Here is a 19817-nt window from a genome sequence, read left to right as displayed (position 1 = left end):
ATTGACCTAGTTTATATTGACTGTTTAAAGCGAGGGTGTTATTATAAGAGCATGGACCATGCAGTAGTAGTCTATCATCACATTTTACATAATTTTATATATTTTTTAAAAAGTATGTTATTTCATTTCCCTATTCCCATCCGTTTTTCAAGAAATGAAGCAACCCGTTTTTGTTTTTGCCAAATGTTCATGTTTTTCTCCTATCTTTAGGTCATTTCACAATAGGTGCATGGCTTTTCAAAAGCTCAAGCGGTCCCAAGACCCAAGTTCCCAACTTAAGTTCATTAAGCACGTGCAGTAGTCGGCCACTAAATAAATAATGTTTGTTAGCCGGATGGATGGGGTTATAGAGAAATTAACGCTTTTATAGAACTGTAGCCTATAGCCTACTACTGGTTATATAATGTTCAATCAGTCAAATGGTAATTGTGTGGTAGTAACCTCGCCTCACCAGGCTTTCCACCACCTCGGAGGAGTGTGGGAGTGGGACTGCTCGTTGCCAGAAAACATTGCATGCCTTGTCAGCTCGCTCATCCCCCATTCACAAAGCTATGTCTTTGTGACATAGCGACTAGCGAGCCTCAGCCTTGACCATGTGGTATGGTATGCTTCTTAACCATAAGTCCATTGCCGTATGGATTTAGGTAGGTAGCCGGATTTAGGTAGGTAGCCTACACATCCGATCTATAACTTGGTTTTAAATGCAGCATAAACTAAACTTGCTCTTTAGCCCATCAGAATATATCGGGAGAGCGTTGTGTTTTGTCTTGCTAATTCAAGTCAAGCGACTTTGAAAACTCTGCTTTGACGGCGCAGTAGTGTGTTGGTAAGTTCTCTCCTGGTTTTATATTTGTGAGCGTTTTCAATCTATCCATCATTTCCCCATACTTAAAGATTTCAGTTTAAAGTTGTGTATAGCCTAATCTAGTTCTCACCTGTGCGCGCGCAGATTCAGAGGAAAACAATCCGATCCTGTTTGAGAGTAGTAGGTTATAGTACTACTGACACTGTACGTGTACAGTACGTCGCTCGTCGCGTCAACTGTAGCCCACGTTGCATTGAATGAAGACTCGCCCTCACCACCACCCCATGTGTCTCTCTCCCTCTCTCTCTCTCTCTCTCTCTCTCTCTCTCTCTCTGTCTCTCTCTCTCTCCCCCCTCCATCTCACCCTCATATTAATACAGCTAAAATAAATAACCTAAAACTAAATAGGAAAAAAATACAAACTAAATGTATGTAGGCCTACCTGCCAAGTGTAAAATTTTAATCCAAAACGTTAAGAATTCTGTACAATCAAAGCTATACAGCCTATGCTATGATAATTGTAATGTAATGTAAACACAACAGCTGTATAACATTGCAATATTGCAATCGACCTGTAGTCTACATTAATTACATTATTATTTCATGCAATTAACTTGAATATAGAACAAAATAATGCTTTTGCTGTCAATATGCAGATAAGTAGCCTAAAGATAAATATAAGATATAAATTGAAAGATCTTTTTGCGGAGACCGGCACAGTGCAGATAGTGTGCAAGAGAGAGAGTTTACCCCCACCTGAAGAATGCTTTTTTTCTATGTGAGACTGAGAGTGAATGACAGGCATTGTTTCTCTCCATATCTAAGAAGAGACCTTGAGCTGTGAAAGATGTTGTTGAGACCATATAGTAGGTCGCAGTTACTATGAAAACCTGTATTTCCTGTCAGTCGTGTCGTGTCATGTCACGCCTTCATATATGGTCATTCGCCTCGTGACACATCACGCCTCATGACACACTCCATATATGGCTGTCTGTAGAAGACTGGATCCTCACCTACATCTGCATACTGTATATGGAGCCGGCCAGCAAACTACATCTGACACCAGATTAATAGGCCTAGTTTAACTTGTGCTTCTCAACTGTTCCGTATTAAGAAGCTCTGTTGTTTCAGTCCTGAAAACGTCAATTTAAAAAAAAGGGAAAAAAATAAAACAAAAGTCCATATATGGATATTCCCAGACCATACCTAATACACTGTTGTTATGCCCATATATGGAGATCCCTGATGTCATCAATATTAATGTAAGCCCATATATGGGAATGTCAATATATGGCCATATTGTGACAGTCTCATGATAACCACTGTGGTCACACTTGCAAATGAACCAAGTTGGTACAACACATGGATCTCTATATGTGAAGATCACGACACTGACTTCATCAAACCCTGGAAAGACATACATGGTTTGACATACTAGATCTGCAATTCTGCATATATGGAACACATCTTAATTTATTAACTTTTATAGCAATTACTTATTATAAAATGGTCTGCTGCAGTTAGCCATTGATTATGTTTTGGCCCAGCATCTAATGACTTAGAAAACAAATAGTCCCGAGGACAACTTGCCGACCCCTGCTCTATGGAGTGGATCGAACTAGCCAGTTTTCAAATTTGTTTTGGGTGTTTGTAATCAGTTGTGTGTGTGTGTGTGTGTGTGTGTGTGTGTGTGTGTGTGTGTGTGTGTGTGTGTGTGTGTGCGTGTGTGCGTGTGTGCAGTTGTATTGCATAGTAGAGCGATGAATGTTTGACTGGATCCCAGCCCAGTGTAGGATAAAGATTGCTGTGTGTATTCTAGTCATGAAAGTGCATGTGAGGATAGGTAATGGTATATATATATAGGGTGAAAGAAAGTGTGAGGTTGAATTTTATGTTTGTGTTTCAATGTGCTGTCACCAACTCCAGCCACTGGCCCTGACAGTCACAATCAATAATAGATGCAGATTTCTCCTGCATCTTTCATAGCTTCAGCTCCTTAGTGTCTGGGTACAACCTACATTCTTGAAGTCTGTAATCAGCTTCCTTATTCACAAAGTTTCCCAAAGAAGGCCTACTTTACTTATTCAGACTAATGCGGAGAATGGCAAAGTGCAGTGCTGACTGTGCTAAAATTCTCAAGGCCAGAAAATTTGACTGGAGGTAGAACATTGTTATTGTCTATAAAAATGCATAATCAACATTTCTATTGTGTATTGGACTCAATCAAGTATTTAACACCCCAACCTCTCTAGGTTTTGGATCAAAATGACAGAGGTAGCAGCCCTGTTACTTCTATCCGGGACCTTGTTCTTTGGGCTGATGTTGCACACAGTGAGCCAACATGGCTCCAGGGTGGCTAAACCCAGCAAGAGGCCCAACTTCATTGTCATACTGGCAGACGATGTAGGTTGGGGTGACCTGGGAGCTAACCAGCTTGGTCGCATGGCAAACAATACACCCCATCTAGACCTGATGTCTCAGCAGGGAATGAGGTCAGTTTTTTCACCACACCTAAACCTGATTACCGGTAATCTTTATTTTCAATCTAGCAGTGATTCATGTCACGTTATCCAAGTCTGTAAAGATTCAAGATGGTTTATTTGTCCCTCACTCATACAAGTACAAGCAGCATTCCCAGATAATACTGGATATAAAAAGAAAATAGTACAGGTTTATGTGTAGTGTACAAGCATAAATACACTGTATATGTTCTGAACAAATATATATATATTGTATATCCTTGTTCAGGGCTTTGAAAAAACTCTTGCTGGGTCTCTTCATGATGCCCTTGTTGTGACACAAATCGTCAAAAAACTTTCATTTCTGTCTTCTCTGTATCTGTTTATGTCTGTATCTGTTTGCACCACTCAGCTCACTTTATCACAACGTGCATACGTACAGAGAACCACAGGGCAAGATCCATAAACAATATTACACAAAGCTCATGTTAGCACATTAGCAAATCATTGATGATGTGTGAGGGCATATATTCAAGATATATTATCACTGAGTCTAGTGTCTAACCCAATTTAAAATGATGCAGGAAAGCAATTAAATTATCCCTCTTCAGTAAGACTGAAGAACTGTTTTCAATGTATGTTTAAATATTTTGGATTTTACATGTAGGCTATATACTGTATATGGGCTTCAAGCCAGTTAACCAGATCATTTCTGTCTTAATGTCTTTTCACTTCCACTGGGAGGGAAGTCACGCTGTACTTTTTTCAAGTGAAAATGTGTTATTTTCAGCGAGAAAAAATAAAATATAATTTAGACTTACTTAACTCTCGCAATATAATTTATATAGTTTATTGTGATTGTGTATTGTGTCCTGTTGCACACCAAAAGGTAAACCTTTTTTTCTCCTTCTCCCCAGACTGACTGACTTCCATTCCCCAGCGTCCACCTGTTCTCCATCTCGTGCCGCCATCCTGACGGGCCGATACGGCCTGAGGACCGGGGTGACCCATAACTTTGCAGTGGGCTCTGTGGCGGGCCTACCTCTGTCAGAGGTCACCCTGCCCCAGCTGCTACAGGGGGCTGGATACTACACCGCCATGATAGGCAAATGGCACCTGGGTCACAACGGACCCTACAGTCCAACTCACAGGGGTGGGTATAGGATAGAGTTTGGTCAGTTGATGCTTCTTTGTGTGTTTGGAATTTGTTACAACATATAAAGAAGACCTCACAGGTGTGTTGGCTTTGACAGGTTTCAATACAGGATAAAGCGTAATTTATACTTTTCCACTTAAAAATGGAACTAGTAAGTAATATTACGTTTAAAATATATGTGCCGGTATGTGTTTGTCCAAAGAAAAATAACTGTTGAGCACACTATCTCTGGACAAGAGTACAAACCTGACAAACCTTAATCTAAGCCCTATTTAAATTAGGCTGAAATTCTTCCCATGAAACAGCTTGGTCCTTGGCTGGGCTTGTTTATACAGCAGGAACCATTCCCATGGAAACGTTTCTGTACATTTGGTTGGTTAAACATGTTTGTAGTTAGTCAGTATAGGTAGGTAACTAGGTATGGTTGTGAAAGAGAGATGGATTCTAACTTGTTTCCTGGGCAGGATTCGATTACTACGTTGGCATTCCTTACAGTAACGACATGGGCTGCACAGATGTGCCTGGGTACGACCTGCCCCACTGTGCTCCTTGTGACGCAGGGCCACAGGTCCACAGGTAGGCAAACAGAACCAGTACAGAACCCGATAGTACACATTGCACTCACTGGCTATTTGCAGACAATCAGGTATTATTACAACTTATAATATCTCAAACTTATATAGCACTTTTCTGAGTACCCAAAGACACTTTACATGTGGGGGGGGGGGGGGGCTTTACAGAGGTAACGACAAAATAAAAACAACTTTATTAGAAAAAAAGGAAAAACACTAAAAGCTAAAAAACATAAAAAAGACAGTGAGAAGGTTTAGCTAGGGAAGATAATATTGAAGAGGTGGGTCTTGAGGGCGGTTTTGAAAGTTCGGAGGGTGGGGGCATCTCTGAGTGCCTTAGGGAGGGCATTCCACAGGGTTGGGGCAGCAAACGCAAACTTACTGCCTTATGTTTGTTTGATTGCTTTCCCATTCTAGATGGAAGAGGAGTGTACATGAGGGCTGCTATTCCAAGGTGGCTCTTCCTCTGTTTGAGAACAACAGTATCCTTGAACAGCCGCTGAACCTGTGGACGCTAACAGATAGATACACGTCCACTGCACTGAGGATCATACACAGTGCAAGGTACAGTACACATACAACTGCATGCAGAAAGTACTCATGCAATCACAACGTCATGGGTTTGAATCAGACATAACATTTGACGCAGCTAGGTCACCCTCTCTCACTCCACTGCGGGCTGTTATCTAATGAAGCAAAACATATTTTACTTTCCTTGAAATGAAGGACAGGCTACAGGGTTGACAGTTCTGAACCAGCTTCTGTTACAATTGAACATAACGAGACACAGAGTCCTCTCCACTTCATTTGTACAATATAATCAATTATGTACATGGTCTACAAACCCTTATATCAATGTTTGTCTTCCCAGCCATTCAGTGAACTAAGATAGCTCTGAGCATGTGTCCTCATCCACAGAGCATGTGCACATGTTTATGTTTGTGCACGTGGACATTCCATTGGAGAAGCGGCCTGTTGTGCAAACCTGTCTTATCTGTGCAGTATCCTGATGCTGAGAAAGCACGCCTCTTCTTCTCTCACAGAGAGTGTGTGTGTGTGTGTGTGTGTGTGTGTGTGTGTGTGTGTGTGTGTGTGTGTGTGTGTGTGTGTGTGTGTGTGTGTGTGTGTGCGTGCGTGTGCGTGTGCGTGCGCGTGCGTGTGCATGTGCGTGCGTGCGTGCGGATAATTGTGCCGTGGGTTCAGGAGAAACTGCCCATACTACTCATTAGTGACTGAACAGTAACTTGTTTGACAACTTTAAATGTTTTCGCTATGCAATAACATCAAGCTACGCCTCTTGCACGTGCAATGCACACAACAAATGGGGAAGAGCACATACAGATTCTTTCTTTTCAAAATCATTTTATTCAGGTTTTTTAATAACAGAAGCCCAGGGGCAAGTATTAAACAGACATAATAAAATAAAACTCAATCCCCTATCCCACCCTCCCCCCACCCACAATCCCAAGGATAGTCGGAAAAACAGTCTGGAGAAAATAAAATAAAAAATACACATATGCACATGCAGATTCTAATGGCTAGACTTTGACTTGAGACTATGAGTAGAATCACGAAAATGTAGTGCTTGTGTGTTTGTGTCTGAACAACCTATTGATTTGAAATTACTTATCCCTCTGTATGTTTTTTATTTTTAAATACCGGTAGTTATCCTTTGCCTGTTTTTCACTCCCATAGGCTATTGGCCTATATAATGTGCGTTTGTTATGACTGTGCACAACAAAAGAGCACACAGGGTAAAGAACAGGTTAATCATAACAAGGATGTAAATGAGAACACAATGAATTATGTACTGTATGTACATCCTTGAGTGGTATGAGTCAACCAGGTTACTGGTTAGATGTAATGTTGTATGGTGAGAATCGGACGACTAAACCAAAATGTGTGCCCTGCACTGAGGGGATTTACAGTAAAAATCACACGTGTGTGAAGTGAGGGGTGCTCTTATCATCATACATCATCTCATTCCGGCCAATCACATCCTATGTCCAGCTTTTAATGTTTGTGTTTACAACACAAACACTCAAAACTGGCCATTCATTATCAATGGCATTTAATGTTTGTGTTAGGACAAAGTTTATGTTTGTACGAACACTAAAAGCTGGACATAGGAGGAGGTAGCACCCCTCAAAAACCTGAATATCTGAAAGAATAAATATTAAATGCTGAGCAGGGACAGTTGACCTGGATTTTGTTATGCTGTGGGAGGCATTTGTCTGGTATGGTTTGGGTTCACTTCCCCTAGACTCTAGGTCTAGGATAAAGGTGATCAACCTTACATGACCCTTCTCTCTATGGCCCTTTATCCTATGATGAAATACATATCCTGATGGGAGGGGTCTCTATATGAACCAGACCTCAACCCATTGAGCAGTATGAGATTTTAGGACTGATGTGTTAGAAAACACTCTCCACCCTGTAGGCAGCATTCACCCAGCTACAATCAAACTGTTGAACAAGGCCTGACCACCGCCTGTCATCAAGAATGTATTGCAAAAATCCACCTGTTGGTGGCAGGCCAATGTGAAAAGGGTGGGATGCATTCCTCAGCCTAGTAGGAAAGTGTGTGAAAATGTTCACGTAAATTGCACGCTGCGTTCATGATTTGAGATGTTTTGGTCAAAATAGGCCAATCCTGCAAACGTTGGAAGCCAATGTTAGCCAATTAGGATGGAATATGAAATATCGGACAGATCCGTCTTGAGCACATGACTATAGAGATACCGTGTAAAACTTTTCAGGATTTTTGGACAGAATCTGAAGGAATAATATAAAAACCATTGTTTTACTAAAGTAGGCCTCTTGGTGGCGCTATAAAAGGCAGATGTGAACAATGCAGGTCAAAAGGTTTTCCCTTGGCCTCTAGGGAATGTGCATTCAACATTTCAAGCAGATCGGTACAGTTATAGGTAAAAATGTGAAAATCTGCCTCATGGTGGCGCTATAACAGGCTGTTGTGGAAAATTTGGGGCAGAGGTTCATCGTTTGCATCCAGGGAGTGTGTGTGCAAAGTTTGGCATCTACCGGGCCAACAGAGAGCCTACAATGTGCTGACACTCTTTTGCACCTTAATACCTAATCTCATATACATAGCTGCTACTTTGTGGACCTATCAAAGTGCCACCACCTTTGTGCCTAACCTTATGCACGTTATGTATAACCTCATACTGTTCCAGCTGGATTATGCTGCAGTATATTATGTATATATATTGTTGATTGTTGTTTTTTGCCTATCCCTGACAGTATGTTAATCTTTACTGTTTGATTTCTTGTTTTCCTTGGCCCCCCTTCTTTTCTTTTTCACTTCCTGAATACAACAAAACGATGGAGTTTGCACAAAACCGAATTTCACCTGCTTCTTTACACCTGTAAACCTGTGATGTGACTATAAAGATTCAGATTCAGTACCACCATCATCAAAACACCAAACATCCTGACGGGCCGATACGGCCTGAGGACCGGGGTGACCCATAACTTTGCAGTGGGCTCTGTGGCGGGCCTACCTCTGTCAGAGGTCACCCTGCCCCAGCTGCTACAGGGGGCTGGATACTACACCGCCATGATAGGCAAATGGCACCTGGGTCACAACGGACCCTACAGTCCAACTCACAGGGGTGGGTATAGGATAGAGTTTGGTCAGTTGATGCTTCTTTGTGTGTTTGGAATTTGTTACAACATATAAAGAAGACCTCACAGGTGTGTTGGCTTTGACAGGTTTCAATACAGGATAAAGCGTAATTTATACTTTTCCACTTAAAAATGGAACTAGTAAGTAATATTACGTTTAAAATATATGTGCCGGTATGTGTTTGTCCAAAGAAAAATAACTGTTGAGCACACTATCTCTGGACAAGAGTACAAACCTGACAAACCTTAATCTAAGCCCTATTTAAATTAGGCTGAAATTCTTCCCATGAAACAGCTTGGTCCTTGGCTGGGCTTGTTTATACAGCAGGAACCATTCCCATGGAAACGTTTCTGTACATTTGGTTGGTTAAACATGTTTGTAGTTAGTCAGTATAGGTAGGTAACTAGGTATGGTTGTGAAAGAGAGATGGATTCTAACTTGTTTCCTGGGCAGGATTCGATTACTACGTTGGCATTCCTTACAGTAACGACATGGGCTGCACAGATGTGCCTGGGTACGACCTGCCCCACTGTGCTCCTTGTGACGCAGGGCCACAGGTCCACAGGTAGGCAAACAGAACCAGTACAGAACCCGATAGTACACATTGCACTCACTGGCTATTTGCAGACAATCAGGTATTATTACAACTTATAATATCTCAAACTTATATAGCACTTTTCTGAGTACCCAAAGACACTTTACATGTGGGGGGGGGGGGGGGGCTTTACAGAGGTAACGACAAAATAAAAACAACTTTATTAGAAAAAAAGGAAAAACACTAAAAGCTAAAAAACATAAAAAAGACAGTGAGAAGGTTTAGCTAGGGAAGATAATATTGAAGAGGTGGGTCTTGAGGGCGGTTTTGAAAGTTCGGAGGGTGGGGGCATCTCTGAGTGCCTTAGGGAGGGCATTCCACAGGGTTGGGGCAGCAAACGCAAACTTACTGCCTTATGTTTGTTTGATTGCTTTCCCATTCTAGATGGAAGAGGAGTGTACATGAGGGCTGCTATTCCAAGGTGGCTCTTCCTCTGTTTGAGAACAACAGTATCCTTGAACAGCCGCTGAACCTGTGGACGCTAACAGATAGATACACGTCCACTGCACTGAGGATCATACACAGTGCAAGGTACAGTACACATACAACTGCATGCAGAAAGTACTCATGCAATCACAACGTCATGGGTTTGAATCAGACATAACATTTGACGCAGCTAGGTCACCCTCTCTCACTCCACTGCGGGCTGTTATCTAATGAAGCAAAACATATTTTACTTTCCTTGAAATGAAGGACAGGCTACAGGGTTGACAGTTCTGAACCAGCTTCTGTTACAATTGAACATAACGAGACACAGAGTCCTCTCCACTTCATTTGTACAATATAATCAATTATGTACATGGTCTACAAACCCTTATATCAATGTTTGTCTTCCCAGCCATTCAGTGAACTAAGATAGCTCTGAGCATGTGTCCTCATCCACAGAGCATGTGCACATGTTTATGTTTGTGCACGTGGACATTCCATTGGAGAAGCGGCCTGTTGTGCAAACCTGTCTTATCTGTGCAGTATCCTGATGCTGAGAAAGCACGCCTCTTCTTCTCTCACAGAGAGTGTGTGTGTGTGTGTGTGTGTGTGTGTGTGTGTGTGTGTGTGTGTGTGTGTGTGTGTGTGTGTGTGTGTGTGTGTGTGTGCGTGCGTGTGCGTGTGCGTGCGCGTGCGTGTGCATGTGCGTGCGTGCGTGCGGATAATTGTGCCGTGGGTTCAGGAGAAACTGCCCATACTACTCATTAGTGACTGAACAGTAACTTGTTTGACAACTTTAAATGTTTTCGCTATGCAATAACATCAAGCTACGCCTCTTGCACGTGCAATGCACACAACAAATGGGGAAGAGCACATACAGATTCTTTCTTTTCAAAATCATTTTATTCAGGTTTTTTAATAACAGAAGCCCAGGGGCAAGTATTAAACAGACATAATAAAATAAAACTCAATCCCCTATCCCACCCTCCCCCCACCCACAATCCCAAGGATAGTCGGAAAAACAGTCTGGAGAAAATAAAATAAAAAATACACATATGCACATGCAGATTCTAATGGCTAGACTTTGACTTGAGACTATGAGTAGAATCACGAAAATGTAGTGCTTGTGTGTTTGTGTCTGAACAACCTATTGATTTGAAATTACTTATCCCTCTGTATGTTTTTTATTTTTAAATACCGGTAGTTATCCTTTGCCTGTTTTTCACTCCCATAGGCTATTGGCCTATATAATGTGCGTTTGTTATGACTGTGCACAACAAAAGAGCACACAGGGTAAAGAACAGGTTAATCATAACAAGGATGTAAATGAGAACACAATGAATTATGTACTGTATGTACATCCTTGAGTGGTATGAGTCAACCAGGTTACTGGTTAGATGTAATGTTGTATGGTGAGAATCGGACGACTAAACCAAAATGTGTGCCCTGCACTGAGGGGATTTACAGTAAAAATCACACGTGTGTGAAGTGAGGGGTGCTCTTATCATCATACATCATCTCATTCCGGCCAATCACATCCTATGTCCAGCTTTTAATGTTTGTGTTTACAACACAAACACTCAAAACTGGCCATTCATTATCAATGGCATTTAATGTTTGTGTTAGGACAAAGTTTATGTTTGTACGAACACTAAAAGCTGGACATAGGAGGAGGTAGCACCCCTCAAAAACCTGAATATCTGAAAGAATAAATATTAAATGCTGAGCAGGGACAGTTGACCTGGATTTTGTTATGCTGTGGGAGGCATTTGTCTGGTATGGTTTGGGTTCACTTCCCCTAGACTCTAGGTCTAGGATAAAGGTGATCAACCTTACATGACCCTTCTCTCTATGGCCCTTTATCCTATGATGAAATACATATCCTGATGGGAGGGGTCTCTATATGAACCAGACCTCAACCCATTGAGCAGTATGAGATTTTAGGACTGATGTGTTAGAAAACACTCTCCACCCTGTAGGCAGCATTCACCCAGCTACAATCAAACTGTTGAACAAGGCCTGACCACCGCCTGTCATCAAGAATGTATTGCAAAAATCCACCTGTTGGTGGCAGGCCAATGTGAAAAGGGTGGGATGCATTCCTCAGCCTAGTAGGAAAGTGTGTGAAAATGTTCACGTAAATTGCACGCTGCGTTCATGATTTGAGATGTTTTGGTCAAAATAGGCCAATCCTGCAAACGTTGGAAGCCAATGTTAGCCAATTAGGATGGAATATGAAATATCGGACAGATCCGTCTTGAGCACATGACTATAGAGATACCGTGTAAAACTTTTCAGGATTTTTGGACAGAATCTGAAGGAATAATATAAAAACCATTGTTTTACTAAAGTAGGCCTCTTGGTGGCGCTATAAAAGGCAGATGTGAACAATGCAGGTCAAAAGGTTTTCCCTTGGCCTCTAGGGAATGTGCATTCAACATTTCAAGCAGATCGGTACAGTTATAGGTAAAAATGTGAAAATCTGCCTCATGGTGGCGCTATAACAGGCTGTTGTGGAAAATTTGGGGCAGAGGTTCATCGTTTGCATCCAGGGAGTGTGTGTGCAAAGTTTGGCATCTACCGGGCCAACAGAGAGCCTACAATGTGCTGACACTCTTTTGCACCTTAATACCTAATCTCATATACATAGCTGCTACTTTGTGGACCTATCAAAGTGCCACCACCTTTGTGCCTAACCTTATGCACGTTATGTATAACCTCATACTGTTCCAGCTGGATTATGCTGCAGTATATTATGTATATATATTGTTGATTGTTGTTTTTTGCCTATCCCTGACAGTATGTTAATCTTTACTGTTTGATTTCTTGTTTTCCTTGGCCCCCCTTCTTTTCTTTTTCACTTCCTGAATACAACAAAACGATGGAGTTTGCACAAAACCGAATTTCACCTGCTTCTTTACACCTGTAAACCTGTGATGTGACTATAAAGATTCAGATTCAGTACCACCATCATCAAAACACCAAGGCCCTCATTTATCAATCTGCCCCAAATTCGAGCGTCGGTTTTGGAGTACACTCGGCACGACATTTATAAAGTGATCCCAAACAGCTGATCCTTCCTTAATTTCATTCCCAGCAGTGATAAATGTGACGACTGAAATCAATCTGGCACGCCCTATGAAATCGAGCCTCGCCCTCGTTTTTGCGACATGAACAACTCCAATACGACCAAACAACGCTTGCCTTGCTGCCCGCCTCAAACTAGAGCATATACAATTGCAAATAGGCAAGCTATAGGCCTACTGTATATTGTCATTGTCACTTGGAAATAAAGGCGTGCAGTCCATTTATGCTTAAATATTTTTTGTTAATATCACAGGGATTATAGGCATCTGCAAACTATACAATTGCGAATAGGCAAGCTATAGGCCTATATTGTCAAATTTGTCATTGTCACTTGGAAATAAAGGTGTGCAGTCCATTTATGCCTAAATATATTTTTTAAATATCACAGGGATTACGGCATCTGATGTCACGCTGCGCTCCCGAATCATCTCACAAGTGCGCTTGCATATAACTTGTACATTAAGCATAAACTTGTACATTGTAAACATGTTATATTGTTTTTAATTGCGCGATTTTAATTTCTTGTATGTAAAGTTGGAAATCTCTCTTTTTCTTTTTCTTGTATATACATAATACAGTTTTATATAACATTTTTAGGAGTGAATAATATGTTTAGATGCCTGTGACAGCTCCCGACCTGGCGCACGTTCAAGTTCAAGGTTTTGCGGAAATGATAAATGCAGTGATTCCGACGTGCACCCATATTTTGGTGTACGCCGCGTTAATAAATGAGGGCCCAAATGTGGGAATATCTCTTGTTACATGCCAATTCTAAACCTTCTTTGTGTGAACATTGTATGTTTTTTCCAGGGAGCGAGGACAGCCCTTCCTGCTCTATGTAGCTTTGGCTCACATGCACGTCCCCCTGGCCCCTTCCTTCCCTCAGGATGTCCGCCACTCCGCCAGTTACCCAGGAGAGGATATGGCGTATGCCGCTTGCCTGCGAGATATGGACAGCCTGGTGGGAGCGATCAAGAACGCTGCAGATGACACAGACAGAGAAAACACTCTCATCTGGTTCACCGGTGGGTCTCTAGCTGCCCTTCTGCAGTGATGATACATTGCCATGGTTACCTAAAGCAGTGGTAGGCAGCCTATGGGCCAGAAGTGGCCCACCAGCCGTAATATCTGGCCCGTCAAATTATATTGTAAATAATAGCTGACAGTCCTGGTAGGATATGTTCTTAGCTAGGAGGATAGGAATAGCTTTGAATTGATGAAATCAGGTAGGATGAACAAATAGTTCTATTTCTATTCTTTGAATTATGTTATCTTTGTTATATTTTCACTGTCAACTTTCCTCTTGAGCCTTTTGAATGAAAAACATCTCTCACGAACAAACCCAACAAACCAAAGCTGTATTTCACATGCCTTAAATGACACATTGTTTCTCTCCGTTCTAAGAGACCTTGAACCTTGAAAGAGCTTAAAGTCTTAACCCATTTAGGACTGAGGCCGATCTTTAGCATACTACTTTGGTACCATTGATCGAAGACACAATCGATTGATTGATCATTCAAATAAACATGCTCTGAAAATAGTAGTCAGATGGGTCGGTGAACTTCTAGAAAACGTTGTGAACCCTTGCTCTAAAGACTGATATATACTTTGACGTCATAACTGATTTCCAACTGAAAGTCGTGGCGCATTTCTTGTGATACCTATAAAGTACCTATAAAGCAGTCTCACTCCTAATATGCATGCATGACTGTTTGTGTCTTTAGGTGACAATGGACCCTGGGAGCAGAAGTGCCAGTATGCTGGCAGTGTAGGGCCCTATAAAGGCAAATGGCAGACTAACAAAGGTTAGTGTTTTCTGGGTCACAGGGCCCACATGACAAAAATAAATGCATGCTTATTACTTTAACCAATTCAATCCTTTACAATGACTTAACTGGAGTCCCCAGGGCTCTATACTAGCTCTGCTCCGTTGTCCCCCGCTACGCCAAATCACTTTGCCAAAAAATAGCTGATCTACAAGCTCACAGCGCTTTGCGGGGTGTTGTGAGCTTGTAAAACGGCAATTTTGGCAAATGTTACCCCAGAATAGGGTCACTGGGGTTTAAGTGGTTAAGCTGCCACTGTCTGAATGGCCACACATGTTGAGATACACATTTTGTCTCACAGAGCACCAAAGCATTAAAACATGAACATGTATTTAATGAGTCTTGACTGTCCTGCTGCTATAAGTGGTTGTGTTTATCCCCTGTGTGTCAGGCGGGGGTTCAGCCAAGCGGACCACCTGGGAGGGGGGGCACAGAGTACCCACGGTGGCCTACTGGCCTGGAAGGATCCCTGCTAATGCCACCAGCTCTGCCCTACTCAGGTATCTCACTGTGGCTTAAGGTTTCATGAGACTTATTGAACTTTACATTGATTCATCACTGATGGCACGCATTTGGAGGATAGGGTAGTTCACAAGTCACTGAAAATAGGATTTCACAATCCCTCCCTATACTGTATTTACTGGCTACTTTAAATCAACAAATACATTACGTGAAAGACATTTAAGTTTGCATGAGAGAATGTTAGCACTGTGTGCTTTAATTTGACCTTGTATTGAGTGCCTCAGTGAACTGTTTACTGAGGCTCATTCCTGGCTCTCTAGGTAACGTTATAGCTACAGTAGATGATGTTGGAGATCAGTGTTGTTAAAAGCACTAATAAACAGTTTTATTCATGAAGCTGATTTGATACCCACACACGCACACATAATTTTTTTAAATTGGCCCTTCCATTATCAGCCCTTTTTCACCGTGATTGTGACCGTGACATATTTTACCCACACATGTATTATGTCTTCAGGACAGCCTACTGTTCATTATGTCTTCAGGACAGCCTACTGTTTATTAGGTCTTCAGGACAGCCTACTGTTCATTATGTCTTCAGGACAGCCTACTGTTCATTCCCACCAAGTGTCATGAAAATCTGTCCATCTGTTCTCAAGTTGTTTTGATAACAGTCAGACTATGACGATGATGATAATGCAAATTATGTTATGCAGCATCACACGCGCACGCACACACACACACACACACACACACACACACACACACACACACACACACACACACACACACACACACACACACACACACACACAAACTCTCACTCTATCTTTCTCTCTCTCTCTAATATCATGTCATCTTCTCCTGTCTCAGTGGTATGGACATCTTCCCCACCTTGTTGTCGATGGCAGGGGTGGAGCCTCCCTCAGATAGACGTTACGATGGCATAGATGCCACAGATGTCCTCCTGCATGACTCACAGTCTGGACACGAGGTACACATTACACAACACGCTGTCTTCATCATGCACATGATAGTGCATAACTCTACGTATACACGCTCCAGACTTCAGTAGTTGCACTGGTGCGCCTAACGTTTTTCATAAAAGTACACCAGCATTTATTTAGGTGCACTCATACATAATGTACACATACATAGACAGACCTGCTACAGTGCACTGGTGCGACCAATGAACGTTTTTAGATACACTGGATTTGGGTTAGGGTTATGCTCTGGATCCCTGAAACTATGCCAGTAAATGAAGGTAGGGAATGTCATGTTGAATTGAGGCTTTGTAGAAATGATGTCCACATGTACAATATTAAGTATCTTGTGTCCCCACCTGTAGTTCCTCTTCCACCCAAACAGTGGCGCTGCAGGGAGGTTTGGGGACCTACAAGCCGCCAGAAGTGGGAAATATAAAGCCTTCTACATGACAGGTAGGGCTGCACATCTGTGTACTGAGAGTGACAGTTGTTGGTGTGTTATTCAAATTAGCACTTTGGTTTGGTGTGCTGAGTTCATTCCAGAGAAAAGTCAAAAGCCTGCAGCCATGCATTTTCCATTAAAAAACCCTAACTCGACATTCTCACAATGGTGCCAGACGGGGAAGTGGTTTTGCAGCATACAGTGCAAATAGAAAACAAACAAACAAACATTGTTAATTGTAGCACAGAAACATTCTTAAGGTGGGTCTGGAAGAATCTAAAGTGGATTCCAGAGTTTAGAGGCATAAACTCCTGATGAAGGGTGTGGGTGCAGTTCTGATCTGGAGTGTGCCCTCTTCGCCACTGACTGTAATGTAGAAGTACTCTGATGGACACCTATGATTTTACTGCTTGTGTTCACTATTTTAGCCAGTGCATTCTAAAATTGATTCTATGAAGGATTTGCAAAAGAGAATAATCTGGGACCTGGCAACATGAAAATGTTAATGTTTACTTACGCAGTTTCTGTTGACTTCTCCTACACACCATTTCACAATTACATTCAAAAGTAAGATTATTATCAATGACCAAGGTATTTTTAACACATTGTCTTTGATACATTGAACGACATGGCCATGACTTGACTATGGAAAAAAAATTGATACTTGATTCATCATCATGGAAGAAACTGACTGTAACTGAGTCATCCACAAACTAGGTCTGCCAGTCATTAGTACATGATACAGAATATAAAGGAGTGGTGAGACACGCCTGGTCTGTAGAGGAAGAGCTCAGCTCACTTGGCAGTTGGCGTGCAATCGTTCAACCTCACCCGCAGGGTTCTTCTTTTAGAGAGGAAGTTGAGGATCCAACGAGCCAAGCTAGAGAAATCACCAAAGCTTGGCAAATGGGTCTTATATAGGTGTTTGAATGAATGGTCAATCAAGTTAACTGTAGCATCCTCCTGTACACCACCCCTGACCCCAGTGCCGGTTCTAGGCCTTTTGAGGCCCTAGGCAACATATTATACAGAGCCCAAAATGTTTATAAACAAATCACAAATGTTTATAAACAAATACCAAAATGTTTATAAACAAATCCCAAATCCCTTGGTCCTACCCCCCCGACCATGAGACTTACTACAGGTCAACTGGTAGTGGTCCTACCCCCCCCATGAGATTTACAAATCCCAAATGTTTATAAACAAATCCCAAATGTTTGTAAACAAATCCCAAATGTTTATAAACAAATCCCAAATGTTTATAAACAAATCCCAAAATGTTTATAAACAAATCCCAAATGTTTGTAAACAAATCCCAAATGTTTATAAACAAATCCCAAAATGTTTATAAATAAATCACAAATGTTTATAAACAAATCACAAATGTTTATAAACAAATACCAAAATGTTTATAAACAAATCCCAAATCCCTTGGTCCTACCCCCCCGACCATCAGTGCCAGTTCTAGGCCTTTTGAGGCCCTAGGCAACATATTATATAGAGGCCCCCCCCCTCCTGCTTTGCCACGCCGGATAAAAATTGTAAATTTGCCATGAAAATGCTTCAATCTGGTGCACTTTGAGATCAAAATTAAGAAGCTAGGTGGGGGCCACATGTGGCCAGTAGCCCATGTAAGGGATACATGAAAAAAAAAAATCTTCTCCCTGTGACGAGGCCCCCTCAGTGGTTGAGGCCCTAGGCGACCGCCTAGTTCGCCTATGCCTAGAACCGGCCCTGCCTGACCCTATATGCAAACGGAAATAGTGAAATGACATGAATTAACAGATTAATTATTTTCTTATAGACCTGTCACATTATGTGTTATTTGACTTGACAGCTTACAACCGCAACCAAACCAACCAATGTCAAATAAAATGTAATCAGCAAAAACGTAGTCTGTCCTTTCATTGAGCGACCCCCCTTCCTCTTTTCTGTCTCGCTCCCACCCAGGTGCAGCGGAGGCATGCGGCGGAGGTATGGGGAAGGCGCAGCTCCACGACCCACCGCTGATATTCGACCTCCAGCACGACGAGGCAGAGGAGACGCCCGTAGAGCGTGGGACTGCAGAGTACCGGGAGGCCCTGCGGAGCGTCACCAGGGGCAGGGAGGAGCTCCTGTGGGACATCGCCACTGATCCTTCGGTCTCCTCAGCCGACTACACCGCGGACCAGTCGGCTGCACCCTGCTGTGACGCCCGACATACCGCCTGCAGATGCCACATGCCAGGGTGAGGGTGGGAAGATACATGAACTCACACACACACACACAGACTAGTAGGAGGTGGGCTTGAAGCATAGCCAAAGAAAACTGAACGAGATCACATCCAGTTCGAGTTGCATCAGTTATTTGTTTGTGGTGAGTGTTTCTGGGGAAGATGAAGGTTTTGGATCTTGGATACAGCAGGGTGCATGTAAACAGACACTCTGAGAGAGGATAAAAGCAAACAAGTTCTCACCGAGGTTCAGCTAGGCTGTGGGAAAATCAGAACACAAAAATGGTCATATTCTGTCCAGTGAAATAGAAATATCCCCTTGTTTGTTCTGAAATATTGTTCATTAATTTGTCACAATATAAGCCAATATGACAATAAGACAATAACAGATTCGTCATATTCGTAAACAGTGTTGGGGGACAGAAATAGTAATGAGTTATAATGAATATGTACATGTTTTAACTGGCTGGAAGTGCAACGGTAGAATAAGCTTAATTTCTAAACACAGATATTACACCATATACTGCCAGTAGAAGTAACAACATACAATGTCACAAATTCACAATCCATGTGATACTGCATGATATATTTTTATCAGTGGCCTTTTATAGTCTAAAATGTTATGTTTCCCCCTAGTGGTGACATGATGTCAATACGAGAGCTTCCCATTCCTAACTAATATGCTGCAGTTGTAGAACACAGTATTATAGCACCTTCATCCAAAGTGCTTTATAATGTGCATTACATTCACCCATTCACAAACCAATGGCAGTGGCAACCTTGGCTTGTAAGGCACCAACCTGCTCATCAGGAGCAGTTAGAGGTTCAGTGTCTTGCTCAAGGACACTTTGACACTATCCTGTGGATCTAACCGGGAACCTTCCGGTACCCAAGAGGTGCCTGTACCACCTCACTCAGTCACTGCCACCTCCAGTTGTCACAGTGTTTCCCTTTTTACTGCTCACATAACATATAATACATACATACATACATACATACTGTACATACTTATATTATACATATAAGACTAATCATTCAGATGTGTTCTTGAGGCAAGCTGATGGTCGAATAAGTAGTGTGCATGGGGTACTATTGGGGTAGGGTGCATACCAGGGTGCATGCCAGTCTTGCCAGACAGCAAAT

General features: G+C 42.1%; 2 protein-coding genes across 2 annotated transcripts in view; one reads left to right on the top strand and one right to left on the bottom strand.

Moving 5' to 3' along the window:
- The window catches only part of LOC308333285 (monocarboxylate transporter 7-like), a 12200-nt gene extending 11147 nt beyond the window's left edge, over positions 1 to 1053 (bottom strand). Inside the window, exon 1 of the mRNA XM_080789579.1 lies at positions 936 to 1053. The gene's annotated coding sequence lies outside the window, so the exon portion shown is untranslated. The remainder of the gene's footprint in view (positions 1 to 935) is intronic.
- arsg (arylsulfatase G) overlaps positions 1 to 19817 on the top strand; it is a 26990-nt gene extending 7173 nt beyond the window's left edge. The window contains exons 2-11 of the mRNA XM_080789584.1: positions 3058 to 3297; positions 4182 to 4417; positions 4885 to 4996; positions 5410 to 5556; positions 13557 to 13771; positions 14471 to 14551; positions 14964 to 15072; positions 15908 to 16028; positions 16383 to 16473; positions 18413 to 19817. Coding sequence (XP_080645710.1) covers positions 3071 to 3297; positions 4182 to 4417; positions 4885 to 4996; positions 5410 to 5556; positions 13557 to 13771; positions 14471 to 14551; positions 14964 to 15072; positions 15908 to 16028; positions 16383 to 16473; positions 18413 to 18693 — 1620 coding nt within the window. The 5' untranslated portion in view covers positions 3058 to 3070 and the 3' untranslated portion in view covers positions 18694 to 19817. The remainder of the gene's footprint in view (positions 1 to 3057; positions 3298 to 4181; positions 4418 to 4884; positions 4997 to 5409; positions 5557 to 13556; positions 13772 to 14470; positions 14552 to 14963; positions 15073 to 15907; positions 16029 to 16382; positions 16474 to 18412) is intronic.

Source organism: Protomyctophum bolini (genome assembly GCF_963924005.1).
Source record: "Protomyctophum bolini genome assembly, chromosome: 18".
NCBI classification, from domain to species: Eukaryota; Metazoa; Chordata; class Actinopteri; order Myctophiformes; family Myctophidae; genus Protomyctophum; species Protomyctophum bolini.
Note: the sequence above shows the minus strand (reverse complement) of the source record. Positions and strands in the feature narration are given on the sequence as shown.